The sequence below is a fragment of the Blennius ocellaris genome, assembly GCF_963422515.1.
Source record: "Blennius ocellaris genome assembly, chromosome: 2".
Lineage (NCBI taxonomy): Eukaryota > Metazoa > Chordata > Actinopteri > Blenniiformes > Blenniidae > Blennius > Blennius ocellaris.
In genome coordinates, this window is record NC_137651.1 from 13931310 (window position 1) to 13956420 (window position 25111).

The 25111-nt window shown below is 43.4% G+C and overlaps 1 protein-coding gene across 1 annotated transcript; it reads right to left on the reverse strand.

The window, feature by feature from the left end:
• Nucleotides 1-5686: 5686 nt before the first annotated feature.
• On the reverse strand, nucleotides 5687-24477 carry golim4a (golgi integral membrane protein 4a). The gene is made up of 16 exons (XM_080510123.1): nucleotides 23945-24477; nucleotides 17243-17317; nucleotides 16033-16082; nucleotides 15734-15787; nucleotides 15390-15540; nucleotides 14990-15072; nucleotides 14720-14803; nucleotides 12362-12583; nucleotides 12002-12262; nucleotides 11577-11890; nucleotides 10432-10508; nucleotides 10233-10303; nucleotides 9045-9254; nucleotides 8828-8896; nucleotides 8649-8747; nucleotides 5687-7052 (listed from the first exon to the last, which is right to left on the reverse strand). The coding sequence occupies exons 1-16, from the start codon at nucleotides 24129-24131 to the stop codon at nucleotides 6897-6899; spliced, it is 2163 nt and encodes a 720-aa protein (XP_080366249.1). The 5' UTR covers nucleotides 24132-24477; the 3' UTR covers nucleotides 5687-6896.
• Nucleotides 24478-25111: the final 634 nt, after the last annotated feature.

Genomic DNA, 25111 nt, shown 5'->3' on the forward strand with positions numbered 1-25111 from the left:
TGTGTCGTCGCCTCTCCTGAGTGGTTCTGTGCGTGTGCACCGCGACGTGACTTTTATCTGACTATGCCGAGTTTGAGATGAAACTAATTTGATGGCCGAAAGGAGAAACATAATTCTTCTCATACTAGAAGACTACTACTTTGAATGCAGTCTGCCTCACACTTAATGGTATTCCTCTCACAGTTCTTGAAGGCGACTGGACTTGTTGAAGGTTTTAAGGCCATTTGTCCACCGAATATGTGTTAAATGTCATGAGTCTTGGCGGACCAACACGATGTCGATGAGCTTAAAGTCGTGAGTACATTTCTGACTGGCGGTTGCACTGAACCTCCTCTGCTTCCTGACAGCTTCCGTCGAGTCGCTTCCGGTTCGTGTCGTGGCATCGTCTTGAGCAGTGTGATGTCACAGGTGATCAGCTGAGCTGCCCCAGGGTGAGAGAAGGTGCGTGGTCAATATAAGATGCTGCAGAGACCCGTGTTGGTGACTGTGAATTACAAAAAAAGAAAAAAGAAAAGAAAAGGCTTGAATTCAGAGGCTGTGATTTTAAAAGACTTGACCTTGCTTCAGTTTGGTTTGTATGGAAGACGCAAACAATAACCAAAGTACAAAATTGACACGAAATAATTTAGACATTTTTCTGGTAAATGATGAAACAGTAATGTGAATATCTTTAAATGTTTTGTTTTTTTAAACATATAATCTAAAAGGGCCATCAGACGAGGAGCTGTGTCTAAGAGAGGCTGGTGACAACTCCTTGGAGAGAGGGAGGAGGACGAGACAGGAAGAAGGACAGAGATGGGAAGAGAGACGGCAAGAGAACTGGGAAAACTGTGTGGTAGGTTAGGATCCAATGTGTGTTTGTGTGTGTGTCAGAGAGAGGAATGTTCAAATTCTACTGTCGAAAAGAAGAATGGGGATCAATAGAAGAGAGAAGATTAAAAAAAAAAAAAAAAAACCAGGAAGAGTGATGAAAAGCCTGACAATCCTTCCATCCGTCTATTTCTCAGGAGTTGAATCTGTCATACCAGGACTTGGGTGATCCCTTCCAGCGAGAAAATTTCCTCCGAATCCTCCGGCGGCTCATCCGTGTGGAGAGACTACAACTGATTGACAACTCGCTCACCAACCTGAGTTCTGTACGTCTGCCAAGGTACGAACTGCATCACTACTCACTCACCTGTTGGCTCTACTGGGAGGACACGTCGTTTCTGCTTCTTTCTCCACACGTCAGTGTGAATACATTCTTCCTGATGGAGAGATCTTATTGCCCCATTAAAGCGAACGTTGGATGAAATGATCAGATTGGTGTGCAGGTTCAGAAGCACTGAGGATATTATCTGATCCAGTCAATCAGATAAGGACTGTGACGAGGTCTGTTTGTGCACCTCACATCCAGTTTCACTCAGAGTTGTGCCCGACGGATGTGCTTGTTATCTTTCTTTTTTTGTTTTGAAACTGTAATATAAAACATTTTAAAAATGCCCTTTGTTCAAAGTAGAATCTGAAAAGAAAAAAAAACATGGAGAACTATGTCACGTTATGTGGTAGAGAAGTGTATGGTTTTTAACGACCGCCATTTTTCTCAAAGCAGCTTGTTTCAAATGTGGAGATGTCATGGAACAGACACACAAAGTTCTGGGAAATAATCTGATCTGCTGGTTACTTGGACTCTGATCAGATCATGAACATATCTTTGCCGCTCCGTTCGTATTTTCAACCAAACAGCGCCAGTCGAGTCAGAAAGAAGTCTTTACTTGATGCGATTTGATGCAATCAGATCTGTGTTTAATAGGATTACTAATGGGCCATGTAACCACAGCCACTGTATGGTGCATTGGTGCATGCTTACATCCGATGATGGCGAATTTCAATTACCATTCTTATTAGATTATGAAAGCCACATTAAATCCTCTAAAGCTTTGAGCAAGTTTTTTTTTTTAAGCCAGTTTAGAAGTCAGACATGACAACATTTATATGACAATGTTGCTTATATGCAAAAGTGGGGGAAGCAAATACAAAATAACCACGAAACTGGGAGATCCAGGCTGGTCATAACGAATTACCCCAAACATGATACTAAAAACCACTAAAACACAAAACGAGACACACTTAACTGTACGTGTTGGTGTTGCGATGGCTGCAAGCGACAGGCCCAGCAGAACAGGAAGTGATATTTGCGTTTTCTTTGGACAGGTGCAGAATGCTAAACCTGCACAGAAACCACCTGGTGTGTCTGCATCAGCTGCCAAAGCTCCCAGCGGTCGAGCACCTTTGTCTGTCTGAGAATGCCATCGGCTCCCTGGGGGGTCTGGGCGCTCTCGGGAACAGCCCGCTGCGCTCCCTCAACCTGAACCGCAACCCAGTGACTTTCACTCAGGACTACCGTGCACGGTGAGGTGGACGTGGAAACATTAAGGTTATGTCAGATCGTGTATTACGTTTCTTTAAACTGTCGCTTTGACTCTCTGCTCTCCTGCGTGTTCACAGTGTGTTCTCCTGTTTGCCAAAGCTCGAGATCTTGGATGGGATCCCCAAACTGCCAGAAGACTCGCTGCCCTGTAGAATCCAGGATTCCACCAGGATGTGTAACATTTTCTGACAGCCACAAAGTCAGCTCAACATTTAGAAACCGAAGTGAAGGTATTGAAGATCTCTGTGAAGAAAAGAGGCGAGGTGACATTTCCCCATGGTGTTCAGTGACATGCAGACTGTCACAACTGTTGCCGAAAATCTTTTTAACGCCACAGTGATAATGCGATTTTAGTAATAACAATATGTTTTTCTTGTCAAGTACATATACACTCCCGGTATTTTTTTAACAAGTTTTTTGTAAAGGCTTGACAAGGATTTGAATATTAAATGGAAAATACCATAGTTCTTACCATAGTATCTTTGTTCTTTACTTCTTAAACTGAATGACTTTTATTGTAATGGCTGTAAAGGAGACTTGGCCAATCAGATCACTCCATGACTCATCTTTACCAACTCAGGACCTCTTTCCTGAGCTGACACTTTCACGCTCCTCTTTTGACTCTCCACTGCGCTATACATTATACAAGTTATATTTCCATTACCATGGCCCCCATCAGCAAGAACATAACCCCAAAAGCAACTTTCACATATGTCGTCGCTCTGTTTGCAGCTTTCAAAGCTTTTTAACAGGCAGCTGTTTCTTTGACTTGCATAACATAACATATGAGAAGAGAAACAGGACATCCGCTTTCGAGGCTTATCAAACATTTAGTGTCCAGACTCCCTCGGATAATGGCCCCGTGTGTCCTCGGGCTGACTGGGTAATGACCCGTGAGCGCCATGCTGCAAGTCACACAGATGCAGACGTATATACAGAAAGTGTAATCCACAGCAGAATGACATACACTCACACTGGTGGGAGTGAATATCTACTGAAAGTATCTGTGCTCTTGCTACTGCAAAGTTGTCTTGATGAAACAACCGAACAAATCATGAATAAAACGGCACAGCAAGAGTACACCATGGATGTATAAAAGAGGGTTTCATAACACACACACACACACACACACACACACACACACACACACACGCACACACACACACACACACAGACATACGCTGCCTCATCCCGTCGTTGATTTATTCATACATTGCAGCAGTGAGTTCTTCTTTAATAGTGGTTTCACTTTCCGCCTTGCACCTGCGTCATAAACACACTTTGTTATCTGATGCTGCAGAACACGAGTATGGATAATGCCACACGTGTACCCAAGTAACCGCCTCTACCTCCAAACAGGTATCTGCTATGACGTGTGGCAGCAAGCAGCAGCGCTTCTCTCTGCCCGGTAACGCACAATCAACGTGGCTGATGATTCTCTGAACGAGCATGCAGCCAGTTACATGCCTCATTGGGAAGTGGTTAAGTGTGAAAGATTGTTTGTGCGATTGTGTGTCGAATGCGCAGCAAACTGAAGTCTCCCGCTGATGAATGAGAGATTGTTGGTGCTGCAGAGACAGAGGATAATGAGCTCAGTGGATCCAGGTCAAGAGAAGAGAAGCAGGTCTTTTCTAAGCACCCGCTTATTTTGTGCTATCAGCTGTCTTTGCAGGAGTTCTTCTTGTTTGCCAGTAAAATAGGTGAGGAGTTGATTCGCACCTATTTTAAAAAAAATCCCAGAGCTCAAAGTAAATCTTGCATTGGTTTTAAATGGAAGGTTTGCTAATCGGTGGCAATCGTGTGGGCATTTGTCTCCAGATAGATTTCAGCTTAAGGCAATCGACAAGTGAAAATTATTCATGCTTGGTAATTCACCCGTGAAATGACTGAGCGATTGCAGGAACATAAGGATTGTAGAAGAGTTATTTTCTCTGCCATTGCTTGTCACTAAAAATATCTGTGTGTGTGTATGTGTGTGTGTGTATGTGTGTGTGTGTGTGTGTGTGTGTGTGTGTGTGTGTGTGTGTGTGTGCGCATCTCCCCATGGCCTGCTATTAGCACAGTAATGAGACACCTGTTACTGCCGTACTCCTCCAGCATCCCTCAGTCCCTCTGGGGAGATCAATAATCTCACCACAGCAGAGGGATGATGACAGGAAGAGGAGCAGGAGCAGAGAGGAGGGCATGGCGAGAGGCAGAGAGGGAGGAAACGAGGGAGAGCGAACACATCGAGGATGACAGGAGCTGAGGAGGAGTGGAGAGTGAGTGTGAGAGAGGGGGAGGGATGTTGTGATCGAGACTGTGAGCTGCGGGGACAAATGTTGCTCATTGCCTTTCTCAGTCGGCCCCCTCTCGCTTCATTTTCATTTCATCCTGATTTACCGCTTCATTTCCTATGCGAGAGAGTTCGCGCACAATCTCCTCACCTCTGTTTTTAACCGGGAAGGGCTTGATTAGAGCTGGGATGACAGGATTTATACTTGAGAACTTTGGTGTCTCGCGGTGCAAATGTGAACAACCGAGTTCCCTTGATATGGGAAGTCAACTGAATATTTATTAATCTGTGACTTCTTATTGATACATATTAATTATCAGCTTGAAAGTAAAATTATGTGCAACTTATTACAAATCAGCAATACATGCATCAATTCTTTTTTTTTAGTCATGCAACAGGTGCAGTGAATGATCTCATTGATTTCCTTTACATTAGCATTTATGACCATAAGAGCCAGTTTTGTGATTTTCCACCACATTAAATGTATGTGGCTCTGTAAGACATGTTAAAGATCTAAAATAAAGAAAAGACAAAAAAAAATGACATTCATGACATTTAATGATGTCAATTTAGATATACTTTACCTCATCGTTTTTTCATTTTGCTTCTGGAGCTAATTTGACCAATTTTCCTTTATTTTTTTTTAGCACTTTACCAATTTTATTCATCTCAACTATTTATAGCCGCTGTGCATTTCCTAGTGGTTGGAACAGTTTTAGCTATATTAGCAATCTTAAGCTTTTTATTTTTACTGCTCTTAGTGATTTTATCATTTTTGCAGTTTTCCCTGGGTTCTCCCCCCCCCCCCCAGTAGTTTTAGCAATTGTATTCCTTCATCCCTTTAGCCCTTCATAATTAGACAAATTAAAACATGTCATGGAATGGCATCCAAGATCAAGATTAGACAACTCTGTCATATTTCCTCCAACTGTCCAGAGTTCAGGCTGATATTTTGCATGTAGATTTGGATTTCTTCACAAGTACCGTAATGCATTCATGGGCTGCATTTGTGACTGATCTGAATGCAATTCCAAAATCAGCTTGGAAAAAAACCCATCATCTCAGTTATGTGACCTCAACTTACAAATGACTGGGTCAGAATACCTGAAACAAGGCAGTGATGGGGGCAGTAGTCTGTGTTTACTCTAAAAATGTCACAATCCAGTGAACCTGGGTGTTTCTCAATGTCCGGGATGTTGTGATGGCCGTATTTTCCCTCTGTTGGTCGATAGATCCCGTGAATTTTCAATTAAACACAAACTAATTTACCCATCATTTAATCCTCTTTAATCCACACATGCCTTTTACAACACGGTGTAGTAAAACCAAATTCCCATAGTTTTGTAGCAAATACAAACAGTATACAAATGTACAAATAAGTCAGCATTTATTTTACTATACATCGTACAGTAGACCAAATATGCTGCAAAAAGGTTCCTGGATTGATTTCATGTCAGCAGTTGACATGAGACATGCTGACATTTAAGGCCCTGCTGAGGCACAGTTTGTAAAATAACTCAACCCCCCCCCATAAGAATGCAAAGGCACATGTGAGAGTGACAGAGTAAAGAACAGTTCCCCCCTCCCCGAAAATGCCCTCTTGATTGACATTTACAAAAATACCCAGTGCAAAGTGCTGCCATGTATCAACTGCAAAAAGTTGGTAAACACTTGTGACACAAAGTATTTCTGTCAGCCAGACCAAAAACAAATAGTTGCACCTTTAACGATTGTCATAGTTGTTTCCAGCAACAATAAATAACAGAAACCGACTCGAACAACTGGAATGCAAGATGTCAATTAACAGTCGCGCTCTAAACAATGAAACATCAACATAAAACATACATATAAAGGTCCGAAAGTGAAGACATCAGAATAACATAATTTATCTTTGCTTTCTTTACATATACTCCACGGACAGCAACTGGATAGAAATACATTCTGTTTGATTAAAAACAAAAAAAGAAGAAGAAGAGAGAACTAGACGTACAAGTTGACAGAAATGTAAAGGGATAAAAGAATGTACAGTATGTGTCCATTTCCACAGTGTAAGCTGATCCGACCACACAGTGTTTGGAATCGCATCCCCGTCTGTTGGGGACAAAATCCCAACAATCCCAACGTTCACAACTCTGACCGGATGGCTGTTTTTCCCCCTCGCGACCTGATAGGCTCTGGAGGCAGCTGAAAAGGCACTGGAACGTGTCCGTCCTACATTTCTGCCCTTCGATTGGTTCCTTTGTCTCCGCCGACCATATCTTCCTCCTCCTCCTCTTCGTCCTCCTCGTAATTTTCCTCCTCTTTATTCTTTGCGTCATTTTGATGAGCCGCCTCCTTTCTTGGTCCTTCCCGGTTTTTTACATCACCCTGGAGAGGAATCAGAAGCCGCTTGTTATTCTTTGCAGGAGACTTGCTCAACTGACTTGAATGAGTTTTAAAACATTTGGAGGAGTGTGAGTGGATAATATTAGCAGGAACATCGCCTCCACTGAAAGGTTTTGTACTCTGTAACGTGTCTGTTTTGACTTTTCAGTCAAACGGTGGTTGTATTAGCCGACGGCAGCTCTTTGGGCTTCATATCGAGAGTTGGCAACCGTTTCATTTCATTGTAGTGGCGTGCAAAGCCAAGCTCCTCAACACGGTGTCGGTGTCGAAACCTTTATGGACCCGACTGTCCGCGGGCAGAGGTATTATCCGTCCTCATCGGGACAGCTGGGCATGAATGAGGCTGGAAGCTCATGCTCCACTGAGCTCAAGTTACTGAGAAGGTGAGAGTAAGAAACATGAGCTTTGCAACCAAACCACCTCCTCTGTACACGGTAAAATCCGAATTCCTTTAACTCAGTTGCCGGAAAACAAGAGCCACAAATGACAAAAAGACACACATGCAGCATTTTTAGTATAAAAGGAAGATGTTAAATAAATGACAGCTGTTCTCCGAAATCAGCAGTAGAGCACAAAGTAGTGAGAAGTCATAGGTTTTGAAGAGATTTACACTCTGCACTGCAAGGTACCAGAAAGATTGTCCAGTTCTGAGCAGTTCTGAGAAGTCACTCGTCAAACTACTACGACTATAGCCGATTTAAAAAAAAACCAAACAAACAAACAAACTACTTATTAATAATATATATTATTGACTGGACTTCCATGGACTTAATTCTTTTCAATTCCGACAGATTTAATTTTTTATTTTGGGACAAATAGAATAAAAGGAGCGCAAGTGAAAACCTGACACCCCAGCAGACTCAACATCTGATCTCCCTCATTCATCAGGAGACTCGCAGTCTCACGGTTCAAGTTACCTGCAGACACACACACACACACACACACACACACACACACACACACACACACACACACACACACACACACACACACACACACACACACACACACACACACACACACACACACACACACACACACACACACACACACACACACACACACACACACACACACACACACACACACACACACACACAAAAAGACTAAAACACTCTGCAACTCACAAGAGCCAGTGGAGGTAAAACCAATCATTTTAACAAGGTGAAACAAGTTGTGTGTTACATTAGTGAAACACCCGTGAACAAAAATCCCATTCCTAAATCACACTCACAAGTCGCCACAAATAAACTCACATGATCTTGAGCAGAGGAGCAAAAAGAAAACCACCACCATTTGTTAGTACAAAGAGGTATGAGTATAACAAGTCTGTTTACCAATGTATTTATTTTTAACACATCCTGAATTTGAAGCTTACATTTTCAAGTTGAATTTCAACATAGTGTTTTTCTTTCTTTTAACGACTCCTTGAACAAAAAAAAAAAAAACTGTGAAATGCCCACACATTTGTTTTTGCATCATTTGGCAAATCTGGGGAAGGACTGAAATCATAATCTGCCATCATGTTTCTCCTCTCAGAGGAATGAATGACGAAAATTGTGAAGACGGTTTAACCACCTGTTCTATGTTCTCTTCATGATATGCATCGTCATCTTCCTCTTCTTCGACCCCTTCCTCCTCCTCTCTCTTCTGCCCGCCAGCGATGTCCTCCTGAGCCTGAACAAGAAGACAAGACGACGACACAGTGAATCTCGTAGCAGATCCTTCAGTTTTACTCTCTGCAAATCACAAGTTACCTCATCGTCTACTTCCTCTTGATACTGGTCGTCCAGTGTGTCCTCCTGCTGATCTGGATTCCCAGCCATCTTGGGGGGGGAAATAATAAATAAATAAAAATGTACAAACGTGCTAATAGAACTTGACCTTTAACCTCAATTTCTTCCCTCTGGGGGTGTGTGTCTGTGTGCGAGTGTGTGTGTGTGTGTGTGTGTGTGTGTGTGTTCCCTCACTCACCACCAGCTCCTCCTCCACGGCAGGTTGTTGAGCTCCTGGGTGTGCGTCCGCGTGTTGCGCTGGTGCCGCCGGCTCCTCGTCCTCTTCTGCCGCTTCCTCTTCCTCTTCCCCAACTCTGTGGTGCGGCCGCTCGTCCTCCGCCTCCTCAAACTCGTCCTCCCCCTGGTTGTTGGGGTCGTCCTCGGGGTCCAGCTCACCCGCTTCTGCGCCCTGTCACGGTTGCAGCAAATGAGGACGTTAAATTCACCAGAGAAAATAAATAGTCGGTAAAACAACATTACTACATCCTTGTGCAGTGTCAGCTATCTTCTAAGAGGATTTACTTAAAAAAAAACAAGAAGGCCGTTGCTGGGCTAATCCCCCGCCGGAGGGCTTTATATTTTCTCACAAAGCCAGCTCTAAGGCAGCACACTTGGTACACTAGAGGGTGTTCCATGGGTCCTAGTAGATCATTATGTAGAATCTGAAAGGTCTTCTTCATAAGCTATGTCAAAATACGTCTCCAGAGCCCAAAAGGTGTTTTTATGCACTTAGTGACCCTGTGACCTGATATGCAAATTAGGTCATGGTCACCATGGTGCCCCTTCTCCCCAGGTGGAGTGTCCATGTGTGAAGTTTGGCGACTGTGGGCCCAGGAACTGCTGAGAAATGAGGAGAAATGTTTATATGAAAATACATGTATTGTGCCACCATAATGAGCAAACTTCAGACCCTACCAATCTTCAAGGTCAAGGTCAAGGTCAGGTGATTTGGTGTACTGGAGGTTATCCCTGGAGTGTGTATCATGTGTGTATAAAATTTCAGAGCCCTAGCTCAAAAACCTAGGCCTCCAGAGCCCAAAATGTGTTTTTAAGCACCCTGTGACCTACTTAATATGCAAATTAGGTCAAGGTCACCATAGTATCCCTTCCCCCTCTGAGATGTATCCACATGTGAAGTTTGGTCACTGTGGGCCCAGGGGTTGCCGAGATATAGGTAGAAACGTTCGAACGGACGGACGTACGGACGTACGGAGACTGTTTCAAGATCCCCCTTCGGGGCCTATCGGCTACGGCGGGGGATAAAAAAAAAAAAACCCGAAGTTGACCGAGAAGTAGAGGTTAGAGAAGGTGAGAATGACAGCTGCTGAGGACAGGTAAGAACAGATGGAGGGGAGCAGGACGGAGAGCTGGACAGCTCGACAATCACCTGCTGATGTGGCGCCATTCCGCGATGCACGCCCATTTTCTCCTCGTCGTGCATCATGTGAGTGTCTCCCTCTGTTAACACAAACAAAATCCACTGAACCAGCCAGCTGCCACTGCGTGTACGCCGGACACCCCGAAACATTCGCTCAGAGCGCAGCACACTTTACTGCCAGTAAAATGTCGTGATTTGTCAGTTCCACCTTCTTCGTCGTCAGTGCGGGGGTCCTCTCCTCCGCGGACGATGTCATTGCCGATGTTCTCGTACTCTGACCTCTTCCTAAAAGCAGCCGTGACGACAAAAGACTGTCAGACACCCGTGTCTTGACTGCACCAAAACCAAGAAGTGCTTTTAAGCGACCACAACATCCTTGCGTGTGTGAAAATATATCTTCTCAAACTTAATGGGAAACATTAGTCGCCGCGTATCTTCGCAAAACAACATTAATCCTTGGATTTAAATTAGGCTGACAGATCACAAACGATGAATAGGGGCCAATGTGGTCTCTCCTCAGATGTGGTGTTGGCGCCACCAGACAGTCCTCAAACAGTCACAGGGTCGCTCTGCTCGTCTATCACACTTTCTTCTCTCTGATCTAACGCATATCCATGTCACGAGACTCATTCCAGTTGTGTGAGTCGACAAATCCAGTTAATCTTTGCCATTTTGTGATGTGAAAGTGTGTTTGGATTACCAATAATCTTTAATAAGAACTACTTTAATGAAAAGGTAAACCCAACTTTCAATTGTTGAGTCAATAATGTCTGCTTGTGAGAAGGGATTTTATTTGGTTAGATTAACAGAGTAAACAATTGTAGAGTTGCTCACATGCACGCTTGGAATCATAGCAAGGATTAAACTAAATGCGAAACCATGCATGAAGCAATCTAGTCAGTCATGTTGAGCTGATGATTAAAAGCACTCAGACACAGCCTCAATATGTCCACAATAATCCGGGCTGACACAAAGTGTGATATCCTAAATCGGGAATGAGATTGTATCCTGCACGATAAATGTGCGTATGGTACGGCAGGTGTGCAAAGTGGCCGTCACAACTTCTAGTTAGATTCATGAAAAGTGTTGCGGAGAACTTTTGTAATTGCTTAGTTGTATTGGCAAACAGTTGCAGAACCAGCTGTGTGGTGGAGCCAGTGTCTCCGATCCCCTGGTTTCTATGGTAACCACGGTTACTACGCGTCTTGCAATGTTCATCGCAACACATTCGTTGATCAAGGAGCTGATAGTCGTTTGAGTAAATGTGTTGTGTCTGGAAAAAGCTTTTTTTCATTTTCTTTTTTTTTTTAACATGAGAAGCAACAAAATGAAATCATCCAGGAGTTACGGTACCTCTGGTGCTCCTCTCTGAGCAGCTGCTCCCGCCTGTCGGCCTCCCTGTGCTGCTGCAGCTCTCGCTCCTGCTCCTGCCTCAACTTCTCTTCGCGATCCTTCAGCACCTTGTCTCTCTGGGCCTGCAGGGCCTCCTGTCGCAGGTGGATCTGCCTGCGCTCCTCGGCCCTCTGGGCCTCCAGGCGCTGCTGCTCCTGCTGCTGCTCGTAGGCAGACTTCACGTGCTCCAGCGGGGCTGGCGCCTGGTGCTGCAGCTGGGGCAGCTGGGGCAGCTGAGGCAGCTGAGGCAGCTGCGGCAGCGCCGCATGGGGGTCCTAAGAGAAAACAGCAAAGTGCAAGAATTAGGACTGTTGCTTATGATCCAATAAATGCAATTCAAAGCAGGTTTGTTCAAGCGCACTATGTTACTATAAGCAAGTGCTGACCAGCCGTGGCTGACGTCTCTGTCGGTCCAAGGCGTTCTCATCTGGCTGGTCCTCCTCCGGCTCCTCCTCCTCTTCCTCCTGTTGTTCAGGGTCTTCCTCCAGCTTCTGAGGCTGGCCTGCTTGAGCCATCTCCTCCTCCGCCAGCTCCCTCCTCCTCTCCGCCTCTCCATCCTCGTCTTTGTCCGACAGGTCGTGCTGGGACTCAACAGGATGAGACTTGATCTCTGACTGGACTTTCACTTCCTGAACTTGGTTGTCCAACTGAGAGGGGGAAAAAAAACCCCCAAAAAACAGGGGAGGTTAGAAGATAATTTTGAAATCTACAGGATATTCGCTCTTGGACAAAGAACTGCACTTTACCCTCGACTCAGTGTCTCGGTGCGATTCGTCATCTGCATGAATGGGCTGGATGTTGTTGCTCTGGTCAACGCCAGGCGCATGCGGGACATCGTGGACATGAGACTTGGGACCGAGGGCGGCTGCTTGTGACAGCTGGGGATTTAATGGGCTTTGTCCAGGTGGTGCAACGTTAGGCATCCTTTTCAGAGACTCTTTGAACTGTTTGTATTCATCCACCTGTGCCTAAAAAGAACAACGTACACAAACTCATGAAGGACCGAACAATAAAGCTGTTATGTTGCACATTTCCCACAATACAGAAATAATTCCTCTATGGAAGTCAACGTGCTGGTGTTTCTCTGTCCACAATTTCACCTCCAAGATATGGACAACGAATCACTAAACTCACACTCACAACAACGAGCCTGATAGCCGACTGCTTGACTGCTTTAATTGGTCATTACAAACATTTATGACCGTCGATAACTTGTTGTTCGATAATTAGAAAGTGAGAAACTCATGACCTTTTAATAATGGCCAGGTTAATGTCATGATCGTTAGTGAAACGCTGATGACTTTAAACCAGCTGCCCCCAGAGAAAGCTAATTTATCTATTAGCACTAAAGCAATTAATTACACTTTATAAAAAGGAATTCAAAAATGAGTTGGGGGTGTGGGAAGTCAATGTAAAAGGATAACTAAAAGCAGTGCCAATCATTAAAATAAGTACACAGCATACACTAACAGCCATAACAATATGATCAGTGGCAGGTGAATAACTCCGGTCACTTTTTAATCATAGCAGCTGTTGGCAATCTGTCTTCCTGAAAGGTCAACATGAAAAACTAAGACGGCTTTTCAGGGCCAAACAGTTTTGCTCAATATAAACATGTTGTCTTTGCAGTTTGTTCATGAATTGATAAGAGACAGCTCCTGCTCGACAGCCTTGGATTTCTCTGCTGAGATTTTCTTACATAAATTAATAAAGGTATTTGGCTTTAACGTCAAAGTTCAATACCAAAAAGGAATTTAAATGTCTGTGTGAAACCTGGACTGAGCCCACACACTGCAGGGTAATGGTTATTAGCCCTGCTGGCCAAAGTGCCTTCAAGCACAAACCTGATATGGCGGAAAAAAAAATTTAAACTGACGTTCTAAGTTTGACAAGGGCCAAATTATGAGGCTACACAGGGTCATAAGTAGATGAGACACACAGACTGTGGTTAACTGAAACATTGAAGAAATATTTGAAAGATGCAGAGCCAATTAAGAGTACGGTGATTTACAGGCTGGTCTTCAACTTAAAACCATTCAAAGACTTGAAGGCATGTGTAAAATATAAATATGTAACCACTTGACTTGATCAAGCTTGACTGTGCTCATTTCTTTATCTAACAACTTGCACTGCAAGTGCATTGCCTGCACTCTTCTGAAAGCAGATCCAACAAATCTACTTTGCAGCCACTAATTCAAACGCTTCAAATTTATCGAGAGATTTGAGCATTTCCTGCTAATTGAAGTGACCCACCTTCTAGTTTCAGCTCCTTCCTAGATGTTCTGTAGCACTACAGCCCGGGTATCAAACCAGGCGAGTCAGTCAGTCTCCAAAAAAATCCGTCCTAAAATTCGCCTCTGCCTTTGTCTCGCTTCAGTCTCTCCATTATAGCTTTCTGGCTGATTGGCTGCAGAGCTTTGACAGCCCGGACTAAACCAAACCCCCCCGGAGTGAAGAAAGAGTGTAAGAACGTGCGTGCGTGCGTGTGTGTGTTTGTGTGTCCAACAAGAGACCCTGATAAGAAGCAGGACAGGCTTGAAAACAAATTAGCAAATGCAGACAGACAAAGAGAACACAGTGAGCAAATATTTAAAGCTGCAGACAGAAGGAGAATTAAGAGTGCGGTGCAGTATATTGTCTCATTTTAATGGTCAGTCTCAAAGAGAAGAAACATTATCTCCTAATTGGACCAAAAAAACAAAAACAAAACACAGAAACGTCCCTGGCTTTTTATATACATACATATAAAAATTCAAAGACAATGCAAAGACTATATATATATATATATATATATATATATATATATATATATATATAAATTCAAAGACAATGGTAAAAAGATTGTATTAAGTGTATTAAGTGTATGTAAATCATCAATGCATCACATAAATTCCTGCCTCAGGTGTCACATGGGGTAGAGTTCGCTTGGTTTTCACCTCAGAGATGATTCTATTCTAACAAATGTAGACTTATGGCTCTTACAGACATGATATATGAAGCTATATATGAGGGACTTTATGAAAGAGGCTGAGACAATGTTTCCATCAGCTGCTGTATTCACTGTCCGCAGAGAACTGGTATGACTGGAGCACTTATTCTCCTACCTGAGCTGCAGCCAGCGCACTCTTGTGGTCTTCTAGTGTCAGTGCGAGCAGGTCGTGGGAGGCCTTCAGGCCCTGGTGCTGGACCTGAAACACAAGGGAGCACATAAATGAACCACTCTTCTTCCAATGAAGAGGAGATATTATAAGTATATAAGTTATTTTAATTTCAAATCGTCATCTCACTCATGCGCATCAGGTGGACTCGGGGATCTGTCTGTGATCTCTCTTAGAAAGCATCAACAATGAGAAGAAAGAAGGGAAGTCTCTCACCTGTGCGTCCTGGAGCTGTGTGTGGATGTCATGGTGAGCTTTCCTCAGTTGTTTATTCTCCTCTCTTAGATTATAGGCACTTTCTGCAAACAGCAAAAATAAGGACGTCATTTCTTTTGAGTTAATTCACAACTGCACATCTAACATTTCCATCCTCTGACTATTTTGATTTAATTAAAATTAATCATTCTCGACGCCCTACATTGAAACCAAAAACATCTCAGACTACATAGTGGAGTAGTGATTGGCAAACAGAAAACAATTCCTGGTTCTCGTCTCGGTTTGGACAACATGCAAACTATTGGACAAGTGCAAGGAAACCATTTCTGTGAGATTGTGGCACTTCTTCATTTGAGCCCAACATGTCTTTTCGGAACATGTACTGTACGTCTATCTCTACCTTTGATTTGGGAGATTTCCAGCTCTTTGGTCTGCTGCAGTTTCTCAATGTGCTGCTTGTGTTCGTCCAGCTGCCGGTTGTGGTCCTCGCCCTGCACTTGGTGCTGATCGTGCAGCTCGTAATACTGCCTCTTCAAGTCCTCGTGCTGATTCTGACGCAAACAAGAGAGTGGTGTCATAATCGCTCCCTTTTCACACTTGCACACAACCACGAAACAAGCAAAACAGAGGAAGGATGTGTGGTAAGGTCAAGGACGGTGTATCTGTGTGGAAATGACAGGAAGGCGACAGGATGATACGGCAGGGGTTTATGTCAAAGGGAGAAACACTGATGGTAACTAATACCTTCAACATCTGGTGTTGCACTTGTAAAGAGTTCAATCTGCTGGAGGCGTCTTGCTGTTAAAGCAAAAGAAATTTAAAAGGTTAAACAAACACCTGTGGAGCCACTGTCTTTGCACCTTATATAAACTGTTGCTGCATCAGTTGATAATAGAGGTTAATTATGTGGCTGGTGAATCATAGTCAGAGCAACACTAATTGACCGGCACTGGGTTCATAGAGTTCTTCATAGATAGTCAGCTGCATTATGTTAATTTGCGATTTCGCAAAAGGTCAAACAGAAACCGTAAAGGAAAACGTACCTTCTCCTTGTTTATTGACTGTTGTGATTCGAGTTTATAAACCAGGAAATCTACAAAAAAGATATGGAGGTTAATTTCAGCGACGATACAATATACACAAATATTATGCAACAGATGATACAAGAATAATGTCATAATCATCATCATCATCATCATCATCATCATGAGTGCATGTGAGCATGTTTCACCTGACTCATCAGTTATCAGGACACCATACAAGAGACAGGCAAACCTCACTCTTTGCCCCTGCACATGAAAGATGCCTGTGGTTTGCTCGGTTTTAGTTTCTCCTCCCCGCTGGACCACTTTCTATGTGTGAGGCCCAGAATATCTCAGGCGCTCTGTGTGCTGCTGCTCAGATTACGACGAAGGTGACACGGCAGCTTTCACTACACCACACTGCACTTCCACTCCCTTCTTGTTATATCGTCCCTCGTCCGCCTCCGCTCTCTCCATGTTTTGTCCTACTTTCCACATATTTGCTAGTTTTGCAAGAAAAAAAACTAAACTAATGATGACCTATATAATTTTAAGGTAGCATATTTTAGAAGCTTTCTAATTGAGAGATCCCATTGTACCAGTTCCATGAACACTGAATAAAGTGTGGCATGAAGTGCAGCTATACACGTCAAGAAGACGCTTTGCACTTTGTGACATTAGCACATGATCCTACATCCAGCTTTATCCCGATGATTGCGAATACTGAAGATGGATGCCTTAGGTCCAGACACTCTTAAACATTTCACTATTGCGATCTTTACTTTTATCAACTCGGTCAACTTTTTCAACATTTCGAAATGTCCCAATAAGCCGTTTGTGTCCAGATGCGCACACAAAGCTACGACAGTGGGTTTTGATGTGCCGCTTACATGGACCGGATCAAAAACTGCATTACATCAATTCCTCCAATTAGATCGGAATTCTGTTTACATGGTGCATTTTTAAATTGGATTACTCATAGTCAATGTAGCTGCTGTGAGATGTGTGTGTGTTTTTTTTTGTATATTTTCCCAAAAGCTGAAAATTAAAGAATGAGCACGATGCAAACCCAGCAACGGTTTTTTTTTCTTGACTTTGGTCTGGACCGAGGAATCGCTACCGGAAGTGTGAAGACCGCCTGAGAGTGAGGCTGAAATTTCCTCCCTCAGCTCCTTTGACAGGAGATGCAGCAGGGAAAGTCGAAATTGAGCAGAGATGTCATTTCTCTCACCTTCTTTGGCTTTTTTGTGCTCTAACCTCTCCTTCTGAAGGGACTTCTCCAACTTGGAGCGATGCTCGTATACCACTGAAAATACACAACAAGGAGGGGAAGAGTGGGCATGAGTGAAGCGTCAGAGGACACACAGTTTTAGACGAGTGCTTTGAACTCCATTCAGTGAAATCAAACAGGAAATCGAGCTCCAATACAAATATGCACACTGAACAAAACAACACAAACACGCTCACAGATGCTCAAACGTTTGTTTTTTAAGGGGCACTCAAGAGAGGACATGCAATTTATAGCATGCATGAGAGCAAGGTGTGATATTTATTCAACTGGACTGTGATCCGAGTGCATACATGACAACTCTTCAACAGCACAAGACTGTACTTTATCGCCATGACTCAAGAGAGACCAAAGAGAAAGAGACTGCTTATTTGGTTCACTCTAATATTGAACTTGGTGGCTGGAGTTCACCTCATGCATTAGTATAACCACAGGGAAGCGTGTCATCGCAGGAACAGGTACGAGCAAGTTCTGTCTCAAAGTGTAGCTTTTATTGTTGGAGCTTAGTCAATCATTAAATCATAATTCATCATAATAACAACGGTCCTGAAAAGCTCCTGTCGAACACCACGAGCTGTCCACTACACTTCCTGCATTCATTCTTGCACACGGATCCGTAGTTCACCTTCGCCAGATTTGTCATCAAATTAAGTCAAAATTTCATTATTTCGATGGAATATCAGTCAGCAGCTTAAGGGATAGCACCAAATTCAACAGCGAGCTACTTTCCCAGCACTGCAGGAAAATGAGAACAAATAGCAAGAGTGCAGGTGGTGGGTGTTTTCACAGCCTCTTCTGTTTCTATGTGCCTCTAGAAATCTCCTGATCATGAGATAAACAATGCAAACACAATAATTTGCCCTTTATGGAGCAAAATGAAGAACTACTTTCATTCAACTACTTCCACAACAAGACTCTGACAAGCGCTCATGTTACAAATTGCATACGCCACTCTGGCTCTAATAGCTTGTTGTGGTCTAAGAGCAGCCTCTGATTCAGCCATTAAAACCCGGACTGTGAACATTAAGTCTCGACTTGTTCCTGCCATTGGGAGCTGGGCAGTCAAACTGATGATGTGGCTATTCTTCCCTCCGAGTGCCACCTCAACAGATTCCAGGATAAACTCTTAGCCGCGTCTATCATGTGCTACTTTCACAAGGGCAGCAGAGCACGGTCCAGAGAACTGAGCGAGACAGAGCCTTCATAGACAAAGATCAAGTACATATAGACAAGAAAAGATGGTGTCATAATGTTATATAACTAATTTAACAGACAAATTGCCTATTTTCTCGAGATCCTGAATAAGGAACGATGAATTTCAGTTTGTGTGTGCTTTGAGGGCGATGTCAGAAGATATACAAATAAATAAGTGGCTCATAATAAAAACCTCTGGAATTAAACCTGTTGAGGTCGAGCCCAGAACAATAACATCTCAGCTAAGGATGAACAGAGTTGCACCTTTTGTTTAAATATGCAAATACAGACACAATTATTTACGACAAAATTGCTTTCCACCATGAATTCGGGTGATGAATCACACCCGGGCATGGTAAATTACCTATTAGCAGGAACTATAGCCTGTATTTTGTCACCTCTGATAGAAAAACCTGAAAATAAACTCAACCAAACAGGCTAAATGAAGATGGAGTTTTATTCTGACTGTCGGACCCAATCTTTAACATGCTCAGTGAGTACATCAGCTTCCATATGTGTTTGCACCCGTTTGTACCGAAGCAGACCTTCAGTAAATCTGTTCATCTGCTGTGAAACATGCAGAAGCAGCCTTGATGGATGTCTCCTGTATACGTGTTGGAAAATAATATGCTTGCCTTATGATTAATGCTACCACTTATAACACTGACGGTCAACAATGTCCCACAAGACAGAACTCGTGCACAAACCTTCAGGTTTATTTAACACGAAATTGGTTTGAATTCAACCCGGTCTCACAAATTCGTTCATTTGCCGGTTAGGTTCATTGCATCAGAGGTTTTGGATTGCTCATCGGAGATGGTGAGCTTCTAGAGTCGAGCCAAAGATGAGGCCATGCTGCTATTGGATGAGCTTAGCTCACTGCACACACCCTCTCCCATGGGGTCAGCATGACCAGGCAACATCTACAAAGAAGCCACAGACTCAAAAAAAACAACAAAGTTAGATGAATGATCCTTTGAATTATTAAAATGTACTTTTAACACCATTAATTTACATGGTGCAATTCAAATGCAAACTGGACAAGCTTCACATCAAAACAAATGCACCGAAATTAGGAAGAAAAACAGTTTTTTTTTTCTACTTTTGAATTGACCCTGAATTCAGATCCAGAGGACTGGAATCTGAGACATGAGACTGAAAACAACTCCCACAAACCAGCAATCACATCCTGAAACACTTCCACTCGCACATGGATCCACTCTTCACCTGTCCTTATCTTGTTCAAACCTCAGAGAGCCACGAGAGCGAGTGCTTATTGTCGATGGATTTCCCTTCAGACCAGTGAAACCTTTCCTTTACAGTGCAGTTAAAAGTGCATCCGCCGGGCCGGAACAACGGCGCTCTCTGTAGTGGCGACCTTTACCGACCTGCTGGTTTCAGATGTGGAACAGATTGGATTGGATGGATTGGGACAGACAGACAGACTCCGGGATTTTGTTTGCGATGCGTCAGTGTAGGTTCACACCCACACTTCTGTGTGTACACACGCACACACGCACACACGCACGCGTATTCCACATTGGTGGAGACTTAGGAGAGGTGATCTCAGCTCGATCCAATTATTCAAGGTGTTGCATACATGTTTCATGGATGCTGTTCTAGTTTCGCCTGGCTGCACAACAACACACACATACTGATGATGAGGCTCAGATATCAGGTCAAAGAAGCATGTGTATATTTATCTTTCAACACAGCACTGCAATAGTTTTTATATGGAGCGTGTACTTCTTGCAACATTTATGAAAACACACAAAAAAAACACCCCCAGCTTTCATTCCACAAAAGAACTTAACATTGTCAGGATTCCTACTGTAACCACACATAATCATGCATGTATGTGTAGTTTCCTCCCATTGAAAACAAATCTACATCAAGTAGTAGTAAACGGAGCCGGCACGAGGTGGGGGAGGGTCTGTACGATAAAACTTGTTGCACGAGAGTTGAACAGGCTCTTTGGGGGACAAAGTCATCTGACAATCCTACTTTAGAGACAAAATTACAGAGTCAGAATCTGGACTTCGGAGGGGAAACTGGGCTGCACACATCCAGAGAGAACCCCCCCCCCCCCCCCCCCCCCATTAGCACAGAATAGAACCAGGGATATCGTGCCAACCGCTACATCACATTTGGGACAATTTGGTTTAAGTGTAGGCAATACAACAAGGTGATCCTGACAACTGCCAGCTTGTGGTTACAGTGGGGAAACTGTGAATCAATAAGGCTCACGGGCCCCCAGGCTACAGCCGACGTCTAAATATAGGACAACAACGAAACAGCCATCAACAGTCGCCTGTGGAGATCAAGTGGCAGTGGAAGTTTCAAACAGGCTGTTTCACAGAGAAAGCTGAGGGTGTGGTGCTCAACTTGAGCGAAACAGATTGAGTTAGGCTACGCTCGGTTTATGGAAAGGGGGTCATATTCTATGGTCATTCTCTGTTTCTGAACACACCAAAAAAATCTTCTTAGGTCTTAGAAAGAAGATTTAAGAGCTGAACAACAACCAGGCTAACGCAGGTCAACATGTGTGTGTGTGTGTGTGTGTGTGTGTGGATATACTTTTAAAGACGTTAGAGCTTAGAGGCCATGGTAAACCTGCAGGACACAGCAGAGGATAACAGGCAAAGGCAACTGGTTAGGTGGAGATAGGCTGGGTTGAATTATCAAGTCCAGAAGACTGAGCTGAGACCCGGACACACTCGTCGGCTTTCTGATGTGGGCACGAGCCTCGTTTTGAAAACGTCGGGGGCAGAATCTCCACCCTGCTGCCCGACGCACACGCTCACATCCTGTCAGCACAGCAGACTGTGTTTCAAGTTTGTTTATATGAAGGGAGTAAATCACTGAGGTTACTGCTGGACAAGACCATTTTGTCAACTGTAGAGGTGGAGGAAGCGAGACTGTATTTCAGGTTTTGAGAAACATTCTTCTGATAGTGTGTCTCAACAAAACATAGTCCTACTCCTGTGTGTCTCTACCGCCCTTAAGTAGTCATAAACCAATCAGATCCCTCTATAACTCGAATAATGGTCAAATAATGTTGCTGATTTAACTTGTAGTTCTGCGCTTAACAGGTTTTCATGCTCCTGAAATTAATCAGATTTAGTTTACCGTAATCAATCAATTACATCAATCCATACAACACCTGCATGTTAAAGCACTGCAAAAATAAAACACCTTGAATGCACTACAGTTTGGATACTTGCCGTAAATCAATACACAATCAACTGGAATTGAACAGAAGATGCATTGTTTTACATCATTATTAAATGCAGCACGAGTCACTTCAGATTTGTGTTTTCAGTGCGCTCACGCAATACAGGAATGTCCGCATTTTTCAGAAAGAGAAGCTCACAGAAGAAAGACTTGGCTTGCCCCAAACAATGACAGAAGAACAGGTATGCTGGCGGATCTCCTGGTTTAACGTCGAAGTGGGGTTACATTTTCTTTTCTTCCGAAGACAGACATACCTCATTAAAATGTGAATTTGTGCTACAGGAATAACAAAAAGTAGTGAGACAGATCCCTGTAGCATGAGCACGAGACAAGAGAGTGTGAGACTGAGTATCTTGACTTGCTTTGTTTTAATTAATCTGAATATACAGGTTTATCACTGAATTCCACATATCTGGTGTAAATTCGAATACGTTGAAGAATTTGTGTCCATTAGTTGCACTCGACCCCAGAACATTGGTTTATAAAGCTTTAATACACAATTTGTTATCAGTTTTTTAAAAGCTGAAGATAAAAACAAATCATGTGCGGAATAACGTATCCAGCTGATGGACTCCTCTGAAGCTCATCCCACAATTTCAAAACCACTGTCCTCCAGCTCTATGCAGATGATGACAGTCTATTTAAGCTGCTCCCTTTTACAGAGGTCTTCACAGCAAGTTATTGCAAAAAGCAACACTCAAAGCCACTTCCCTGCATCAATAGTTATGCAGAAAACTAGACCTTCCACTCTAGCCTGACCTTTTGCATGCTTATTGTGTATAGGGTATTATGTTCACAAAAATATATCAATTGCAGGCTCAAAGAAATTGAGCTGCACACCCATGCACCTGAGGGGCTTGGGATTAAAAGCTTTACTTCTATTCAATTTAACATTGTGCTTCATCAGTTTATTGAACACGAAACTGAGGTGGCCGCGCACCAGTTCCCTTGTGTGTTGCCCTGCCCGATTCTGGCAGCAGCAGATGTTCGGGCCGACCTTTGACCTCTGGAGATACGGCTGAGGTGAGCTTTGGGACACAGCAAACACAACCAGGTGTCTGTGTATCAGAGACTCTAAAAGGGAGTAAAACAGTTCTGAGAAGTCTTGGTTCTGATTTCATTCTTACTTGTCCAACACAAACAGATAAATAGATATTGGGGGGGAAGAAAATGTAGAAGGGTGAAAACAAATAAAATGTCTGGAGAACATTTACAACTCAATCTCCTCAGACCGTAACAAGATTAGAAAGTCTCTTAAGGGGAAAGGTCAAAATGAGGTTATTGGTAAATCACAGCTTGGCTACAGTGTTGTTACAGTCCAGTCTGGTCAGTTGTATCAGTGGACTATCTGTGTGGTGACATTCCTGCATCTGACTCACATCCAACATGCAAAAAAATGCTGACTTCTACGGTCGTCAACATTTCACACAGGCGGCAACAACTTTTCAGTGACATGTGAACTGACTGCGGTTACTTAATTAGTTTTTCCATAGGATTGCATAAACCAAATATCTTTAGTTGTTTAAACGAAATAAGATAGTGTATTCAGAAGGTCTGTTTTGTCTGCAAATTAGATTTGTCTGTAAAATGTGACATTTCACATACGATATAATCTACTTATTAAATAGAATAATAAATTCCCTACTGTTAAAAAAATAGGGCATATTTTTGGGGAGAGATGTTAGCAATGCTACATCAAAATTACAGGACAATGAAAATGTGAAAGGTCATTTTTTTTATTTGTCCTTGCCTTGTTTTTTTTATACGAGCTGGAAAAACAAACGTATCAAAAATGTTTCCATGCACTTGAAGTTTTAAACATTAACTTATTTGTTCTTACTCCTTTAATTTGTTCATCCTTTTTATACAAATAATCAATTAAATCTAAATATTTAACAATTGTGTTTTTCAACAATCCTAATAAGTATATGTAAACAAACGGCGCATAAAAACTTGATTTGGTCACACGTCAGCTGAAATAACTAACTTTTTCATTTATTTTGACAATTTAAAGGTTCAAAAAGTTTGCCGAACTGAAATATGATCTGTAACGAGTCGTAACAAGTGCTCAACTTTGCAATCGTTGATGCGAGAGTTTCTCAGTAAAGAGGACAGCGTTAAACTCGGTGTTTTGTCGTCGTGGCCTGGTGTCTGAATTCGCCGAGACGAGCCGTGCCCTCCAGCCGGGGGAAGAGTGAGCGCTCTCCGGGTGTTTACCTTGGAGCTGCGCCGAGAGGGACTCCTGGTGCTGCTGGTACTTAAGAGCCATGGCCTCGGTCCTCCGGAGCTGCTTGTGCATCTCGTAGGAGATCATGCCGCCGTACAGCATCCCGCACACCACGGTGACCAGCAGCAGACACTGGAAGATCCTGCGCTGCCTGCGGGAGCACACCCCGTTTCCCATGTTGGAGCAGCAGCCTCCTCCCCGCGGTGTGAGCCAGGAAGCTCCGTCTCTGCTGCTGGAAACTTCCGACTCAACTTTCCTCACCTCCCGAAGAAAAAGAAGAAGAAACCTTCCCCGTGTCTCCCTCTCACTCCCCGAGCATGTCCACGCGGAGAGGAAGAGAACAACTTGAGTTTTCCGAGCAGCCGACGTTACATGTTTCAGCTCCACTTCCAGAAACTTCAAAGAAGCCGCTCACGGTTCTCTCCCGACTTTCCAAGTCAGCTCTGCCCCGCTGGAGTGCACTCAAACCCGGCCTCCGCGCTGCCCTGTCCGCGCTCCTCTCTGCACCGGTCCTCCCCCCCCCCCCTCACACACACACACGCGCACACACACACACACACACACACACACACACACGCTACTCTCAACCCGTTTCGGCCGATGAAGACAGAAAACTCCAGTCCCGGGAGCAGGCCTCCGGAGCACCTTTAACTTTAGTTACGTGTCAGCTCCGAGAAGCTCCCTCTGCCATCCCAGTGCGACTACGAAGGAAGTCCCTCCTCCGAAGCGCTCACAGTTCCTCCTCCCGCCCTCACTGGTCGCCAGAGAGCTCCATCATGTACCGTGCAGTGATTTCCCCTTGGAAAGGAGAATGTCAGCGGTCACTTTATTAGAGACGCTTCGAGAATCCAGAGGGCTCCAGAGCCAGAGAAATCATGTCAATAGAGGGTTTGTTTTAATTATCATTAAAAAACAACAACTATATATATATTTGAATTTTTAATCGACATAAGTACATGTATTATTATTCCACAATAACATAAAACATGAACTTTTCACATAATTTGATTAAAACTGTGAAACCTCCAGTGACCTCCAATGTAGTAAAACCTGACTATGCAGAGGTCACAATGTTCAAAGGTAACCACATATCAAAGGGTTTGTTTTAGCTATCTTTGTTTTATTCAGAAATCATTTAAAAACATAGAATTAGCATA